This window comes from Trypanosoma cruzi, genomic scaffold (assembly GCF_000209065.1).
Source record: "Trypanosoma cruzi strain CL Brener 1047053514123 genomic scaffold, whole genome shotgun sequence".
Taxonomy (NCBI): Eukaryota; Euglenozoa; class Kinetoplastea; order Trypanosomatida; family Trypanosomatidae; genus Trypanosoma; species Trypanosoma cruzi.
In genome coordinates this window covers 39,659-46,364 of record NW_001849248.1, presented here as the reverse complement: position 1 = coordinate 46,364, position 6,706 = coordinate 39,659, and the positions used below count along the sequence as shown (strand labels likewise).

Below are 6,706 nucleotides of genomic sequence, written 5' to 3'. Positions count from 1 at the left end.
TTGCCGCGCTGGTCGCGGATTCGAGCTGCGAAACTGAACTCACCGTCATTGGGTCTGGCGTGTACTGCCCGCCCGAAATTGCGAAATACTGGGGCTACCGCAAGCGTTGCCCGTATTCATACGCCTCCGACGTGTGGAGCACCGCAGCGGTGTTTTATTTGTTCCTCACATGCGGTGCTGCGGGTGTGGACGATGGCATGGCCGCCGTCTTCTCAACCGACGCTTCACCGTCTGCCGACGTTGCAGTGACGGCCCAGTTCCGTGTGGCGCGCGGAGAGTACCCGACGCTGGCGGTGCTGAAGCAGGTTCCTCTCTTGGACGACGAAGCCCTCCGTCTTGCCATGGAGAAGCTTGCGGCACGGCGTGCTGGCCACACTGCCGGAGGTGGTGCCGATGGGGAGCCTGAGGGAGTTGACTACACGCGGTACACGACCGTGGACGGCGAGGGCACACAAGCTTGTCCGTGTAAGGACACAGGTGTGTGGCCCGCCTGGGTCTTTTCTCCGGGCATCCAACTGATGGCAAGGCGCCTGCGTGTGAGGGAGCTCTCGTTGGAGTTCCTGAGCCTCATTGATTCCATGATGGCGGTGAACCCTGCGGATCGTCCGACGGCGGAAGCCGTGCTGCTGGACTCGCCCGTGTTTGGAATGCGGATGCCGTGGTGGGAGAAGGTGGTGGAGAAGGCCGTGCGGCGCGTTGTGGAGGGCAAAGAGAATGTGCTGCTGGATGTGTGCGTCGGTGATAGCGACGAGGAAGAGGAGGAGGACGAGGAGGAGGCCGCACTTGTACGGCGCACCATGATGCCTCTTGTTTTGCCCGCGGAGAACCACGGCTACGTTCCACACAACGTAATCCATTGGTGGAACGTGGACCTCACAAGAGGCGAGCCAGATCACACGAAGTGGCTTTCGCCCACCTCGCTTCTCGCTTCTCTCCTTACAACGGTTCGGGATCTGACCGGGCTTGAGGCAGCGCGTGATGCACAGGACCCCGTTCTTCGAGAGGTGCCGTTGTACACCGCCACTTCGCTGCAGTTTGTTGAGCGTGTGTGCGTGCCCGTTCGCGGTACCGATGTTTCAGCCAGGAAAATTGAGGACGGGCCCCTTTTCCGGGAGCTTGAGGCTGGCGGCCACAGCACTGGCTTCTTTATTCATGTGCAGATAAGGATACGTGCCATCGCTAGGGCCGGGCAGGTACTGATGGCGAACGGCTGGGCCGAGGAGGAGGATGTGGCGGACCAGGAGGAAATGGCTAGGCGTGCCATGGAGGAGTTGGTAGCCACGACGGAGAAGTGGCTTCTCAGCCGCGAGGCGACCACCGGCGTGGCGGCTCTCCACGTGTTGCCATGGGTGAGTTGGCACCTCAACGAGGAGGAGGCCGGCACGGACGGAAGCACGCAGCACTGCTTCATTGTGGAGTACGCAGCTGCAGGGCCCGGAGACGGGCAGCCGCAGCCGTGTGCCAATGAAAGCAGTGTTACGGGGGAGGTCTCTAGCGTTTTTCGCGACTGGCGAGCCAACTTGACGGATGGCCTGCAGAGACTGTGTTGCGACGACGCCACTGCCCCTGACGAGACGACGCATGACGGAGCGTCCAATGCTCCACGCGGCGGCCTCAGGTTGGAGGAAAAACTTGAGGCGATGCTGGATGCTCTTGAGGCCGTAGAGTCGGAGCTGATGGAGAGACAGAAACGGAACGAGGCGCACCAGGGACTACTTCAAGACCACGTGGTTCACTGGCTCAGCGTGAGAGCTGCGCCCTCCGTGGAGAGGTGCATGGAGACTCTTCAGGGCGTGTGTGGCGGCGGAGACGTGTCCTCACAACAGATACACGAGTGGATATTGACCACTGTCTTCACAAGCGAGGGTGCGATGGCCTTGATGCCGGTTCTACGCATCTAACGTCAGGCGGATCCTCTCCCCTGAGAGTACTCGATGCCTTTTCATTGATGGTTAGGGGGCTTGTTTGTTTTTCATTGTTACTTGTGTTTTATTTTTTTGGTTTTTACTGTTTCACCTCTCCAGCCTTGTTTGGGTTTGGTTTGTATTGAGTGTGGACGCAATGGACACAGAAATTTTATTTTTACCAACAGCTGAGAGCGCGGGTCGTTGGATCCCTCACCATGTTCGAACGCCCCCACGCGTCATGCCGCAACCATTCCCTTTGTTGTTTCTATTCTTTGCTTGTCGCTAGAGTGATAGGGCTTAGTGTAGCCAATGATGGTGCTGGAGCGCCCTGGGCCCATCTTTGCGGCGCTGAGAAGGAGGCGGAGGTGTGGAGTGGAGTGTGCCACGATGAGCTCAGCTGGTGCTGGGTGCGGGCTTCAAACCCGTAGGCGAGTTGGACTCGCAGCCGTTCGATTCGGCCTTTGTGGTGTTTTTTTTTTTCGGCGAACTGCAGTCCGTCTTTTTTATTCTTTGTCCGTTGTGTTGTGCTGTAAGGCGTATGTATTTTTTATTTTTATTTTTTGTTGTGTTGCGCTGTTTTGTGTTTTTTTGCGATTTTTGTTTTTTGTATGTTTTTTTGTTTTTATTGTTAGAGGAGGAGTTATTTTTTGTTTGAGTTAGTGGAGACGACGGTGGTAGGGATGATTGTATTGAATGGAATTTCTGAGGAGCAAAAGAAACTTGCGGTGGTTGGGGTTGTTGCAGCCTTTTTTTCCTCTGCGGTTACCGCGGCGGTGGTGCGTGTGCTTTCGAGGCAGCCCTTGAAGGCTGTGGAGGAACCCCCACCTGTCGTAAAAGTGGCGACGGAGAAGAATAAATGTGCCAGCGAGGCCAGAGAGGAAAAGAAGGAAGGTAGTGGAATGTATAAAAGCGAGTTGTGCGCTCGTCAGTACATGGAATTCCATTACACCCCTTCTCGTACCAGCTATGCGCAACGACTTCGGACTATTAGCGAGAGTTTTGACTTCCCACAGAGGATTGCGCAGAAATTTAAGGACTTTTTTCCAGAGGCGAAGAATGAGCAGACACGTGCGTTGGAAATTGGGTGTGCTACGGGTGCCTCTGTATTGGAGATGAGCAAATATTTTGACAGCGTTATCGGTGTTGACTACTCGGAGATTTTCATTCATTTTGCGCAGGAAGTTTTGAGGGAGAATTCTGTGCCTCATGTTACTCGGGTATCATTTGGGGCGGTGGATCAGGGCGACATCGAAGTCACGCGACATGTGCGTCTTTCACACGGACTTTTTCCGAAGCGATGTCAGTTTTTTTGGGGTGATGCGATGAATCTTTTGGGAGGAGGAGGAGGCGCGAAGGCAAATTTGGTGGGAAGACATTCCAGTCGTTATGACGATGTTTCATGGTATCAGGTGCCTGCGGGAGAGCTCTTTGATGGGGTGCTTGTGTCCAACATCCTCTGCCGTGTGCAGGACCCACGCAAGCTGCTGGACACACTCCCCCGGCTGCTCCGCAAAGGCGGCATCCTTGTGCTTGCCTCCCCGTACTCGTGGAGTGATGGGATAACACCGAAGAGCAAATGGATTGGTGGGTTGCCTGACGGGCCGCGGTCGGAGGATGTTGTGAAGGAGATACTTATGAAAAATTTTGAACTTCTAAATGAGACAGATGAGGCGTTTTTGATTCGTGACCACGTACGTCGTTATCAGTTGGGGTTTTCGCACTGTACGGTGTGGCGGCGCAGCTGAGGCCGCAGTCGTCAACCTCTTGTGTCTTTGTGTGAACGTCCCCGAGGAGGAAGAAGGGAGCTGCCGGTAAAGGAAAGAAGGGATTCAAGCCATTGTGGAGACGCCAGTGGTCTCTTTCTTATTTATTTATTTCTTACACCTTTTTTTCTCTCTCTCTCTCTTTCTTCCTATATATATGTACATATGTGTTTCTGTGTTTTGTCGTATTTGACGCTTTTCCCCTTTTTTATTTTCATTCATTCATTCAATAACGCTTTTCTCCTTTTTTTTTTTTTTGATTGTCCACTTCTCTGTGCCGTACGGAACGAGAGGAGAGGAGAGGAGAGGAGAGGGTGGTGTTGTGGTGTGGTGTGGGGGGTTGGCAGAAGCGAGCGAATGGGACTTCAAGATGCAACCGTGGCGTGCGAGTTTTTGTCTCCGTTCTTGTGTGGAATGTTATTGGTGTTCGTACTTTATTATTATTATTATTATTATTGTCTTTATACGTGTAGACACATGTTTTTTTTTTTTTTTTTTCTGTACGGTTACTTTCCGGAAGAGCCAACGACACCGTGACATGCGTTGGGGACATGAATGGGTGCATACGGACACACAGAGAGAGAGAGAGAGAGAAGAGGGGGGTGGGGGGGGTGGGGGAAGATGTCTTGCAGAGGGGAATGATGATCTCTGCTTTTGTAGGAGAAATAACTTTTAAAATAGTGCAAAGAAAGAGGGGGGTAGATGTTCTGTTTACATTGTATGTATTTTATTTCTGTTTTTTTTTTTTTTTTTTTGAAAGTTATAAAAAATGAAAGAAGAATCAAATTTGACTGTTTATTTATTTAATTTATATGTTTACAAAGGGTGGGAAGAGGAGAGGAAAGGGAGAAGGGGGCACGATAATAAATAAATAAATAAATAAATAAATAAAGGGAATGAATTGTTTGTTTATTTGTTTTATTATTATTATTATTATTTATTTTTGTGGTATTCACGCCAATATTATTAATTATTAAACCTGTTATTATCTACATGTACATGTGTATGTGTATGTGTAGATATTTATATTTATTTCTATTTTCATATTTTGGTGGCCTCTTGTGACCGCGGCGGGCTTATCATTTGTGTTTCTACATTCTGGGACCCTATTATTTTGTTCTTGTTCTTTTCCCGCTTGACCGCTTTGCACCGGGATGGAGGGGTAGCATACACGCCAAAGGGGGGTAGTAGAAACAAGAGGGGAGAAAGAAGGAAAGAGACAAGAGAAAAAAGAAAAAAAAATAATTAAGGCCTGGCAGAGTGGTGAGAGGAGGAGAAGAAGGAGGTGAAATTGCCGTCATTGCTTGTAATTTACGAAACGGCTGCCGTCGGTATTTCTCTTCTATTTTTTTTTTTTGTTTCGCGGGGTTGCTCGTGTGCCTGTGTTCTTTGCTGCCGATGTCTTTGGGGCTGACACCGCGTCAGTGGCGGGCTCTCGCAACGGTGTACCACCTCTACGTCGCAAACAACAGAGCGGACGGCCGTACGACAGCGGGGCGTTTGGCGTTTGACGGCGTTTCGGCGGGTGATGTGAGTGGGGCGGGCAATAAAACGGATGACGGTGTTGGGCGCAGGGGAGGAGATGCCGCTGACAGGGAGGAGGAGAAGGCCGTGCAGTGGGTGGAGGGGGTCCTGCCACTCCTGCAGCGTGCCTTCCCGGAGGAGATGCTCGCAGGGGTGAAGCGGCGACAAGAGCCGGATGGCAGCGGCGCACGCAAGCGGCGGCGGGTGGAGCGATGGCAGCAACTCATTCCAGACGCGCTGGATGCCTTTCTCTCCGATGTGTTGTCGCCGCCCTTGTCGTCACGGAGTTTGACGCGCCCATCTTTGACGGCAAATGAGCGGACGCTCCTGCGGCTTCTTAATAAGGAGCAGCAGTTGGCGGATCGGTGCTACCAGCAGCATGTAGCGCTGCGGGACCGCGTGCTTCGTGAGGCTCAAACTCTCATACGTCTGGCCGCGGAAGGTACTAATGACGACGGAAATCGATTGTTGGGGAAAGAAACGGAAAAGAGTTGGGGCGACGACGGTGCTGAAAGACTCTTCACGGGCCACAAGGAGGGTTTGATGGATCGAGAGAGAAAAGGTGAGAGATTATGTGCGGTCACCACAGGGAGATCGCCGGTAAAAAGTGTGAGGACGACGGATTTACTGGAAAGCGAGGATGCCACTGGGGGGATTTTGTTGTCTCCAACCCCCGAAGCGCTTGGAACGGAAGTGAAATCTGTTTCTGCAGTCAAAAACATAACACCAATGAAGACTGTCACGATGAACGCGACAGCAACAAAATCATTGCCTGTGGCTGCAGTTATTGAATTGACGTGCGCAGGTTGTGGTGAACAGGGCGGGGAGCTTTTTCAGTGTCGGCACTGTAACTTGCTTCGTCACGAGGCGTGCGACGGGCCCAAGGCGGAATCTGACACGGGTTTCTGCGCCATTTGTTCTCATGAGTTGGGATTGTCCTTCAGCAGTGGCGGTCTGCGTTCCTCAACATCCACCGAGGAGCGTGAAGGGCTCGACGAGGATGACTCATCGAGTCTTTCCGGCTTTGTTGTGCACTCATCGGATCTCTCGGAAGATTCTTTGACGACATCTTTGTCTTCGTCATCATCGTCCTCGTCATCTTCACCTTCGGAAGTGGAAAGGGAGGAGAGAAGGGTCTTGCTTGCGAGGGCACAAGAGCGGAAAAAGCAACCAAAACAACAACAGCAGCAGCAGAGAAGGCAGAAGCAGCAGCGTTGTCGCTGACTGTTTCTTTTTTTCTTCTTTGTTTTACGCGCACACATGGTTAAAGGGACGGCTGCCGAATGAGAGGTCTCATTGGCACCTTGTGCTGCTGCGGAGGTCCATGAGAGAGGAGGGAGGGGAGACGTAGTTTCTGTTGTCAGGGCCACACCCACAGCTGTCTTCTTGCCGCTGGGGTATTTGGTTTTCTTTATTTATTTATTCCTTCCTCTGTTGCTGCTTTTGCTGCCGCTGTAAATTTGCGTATTTTTTTCCCTTTTTTTTCCCTTTTTTTTTTCTTTTTTGTAAAAC

General features: G+C 51.7%; 3 protein-coding genes across 3 annotated transcripts, besides 11 other annotated features; all 3 read left to right on the top strand.

Annotated features, from left to right (window-relative positions):
* Nucleotides 1-1,901, top strand: Tc00.1047053505193.110 (serine/threonine protein kinase, putative; the record flags this gene model as incomplete). Its single annotated transcript, XM_807281.1, has 1 exon — nucleotides 1-1,901. A coding segment is annotated over one exon (1,901 nt), but the record flags the coding sequence as incomplete, so codon positions are not given.
* Nucleotides 1-6,706: part of a sequence feature (heterozygous, non-Esmeraldo-like haplotype) that runs on past the window's edge.
* Nucleotides 750-777: a microsatellite.
* Nucleotides 2,452-2,537: a sequence feature (A-rich).
* Nucleotides 2,588-3,652, top strand: Tc00.1047053505193.100 (hypothetical protein, conserved; the record flags this gene model as incomplete). Its single annotated transcript, XM_807280.1, has 1 exon — nucleotides 2,588-3,652. The coding sequence occupies one exon, from the start codon at nucleotides 2,588-2,590 to the stop codon at nucleotides 3,650-3,652; it is 1,065 nt and encodes a 354-aa protein (XP_812373.1).
* Nucleotides 3,763-3,928: a sequence feature (GA-rich).
* Nucleotides 3,959-3,984: a microsatellite.
* Nucleotides 4,105-4,127: a microsatellite.
* Nucleotides 4,396-4,425: a microsatellite.
* Nucleotides 4,533-4,562: a microsatellite.
* Nucleotides 4,589-4,608: a microsatellite.
* Nucleotides 4,874-4,912: a sequence feature (CT-rich).
* On the top strand, nucleotides 5,069-6,418 carry Tc00.1047053505193.90 (hypothetical protein, conserved; the record flags this gene model as incomplete). Its single annotated transcript, XM_807279.1, has 1 exon — nucleotides 5,069-6,418. One exon carries the CDS (start codon nucleotides 5,069-5,071, stop codon nucleotides 6,416-6,418), a length of 1,350 nt encoding a protein of 449 aa, XP_812372.1.
* Nucleotides 6,662-6,699: a sequence feature (A-rich).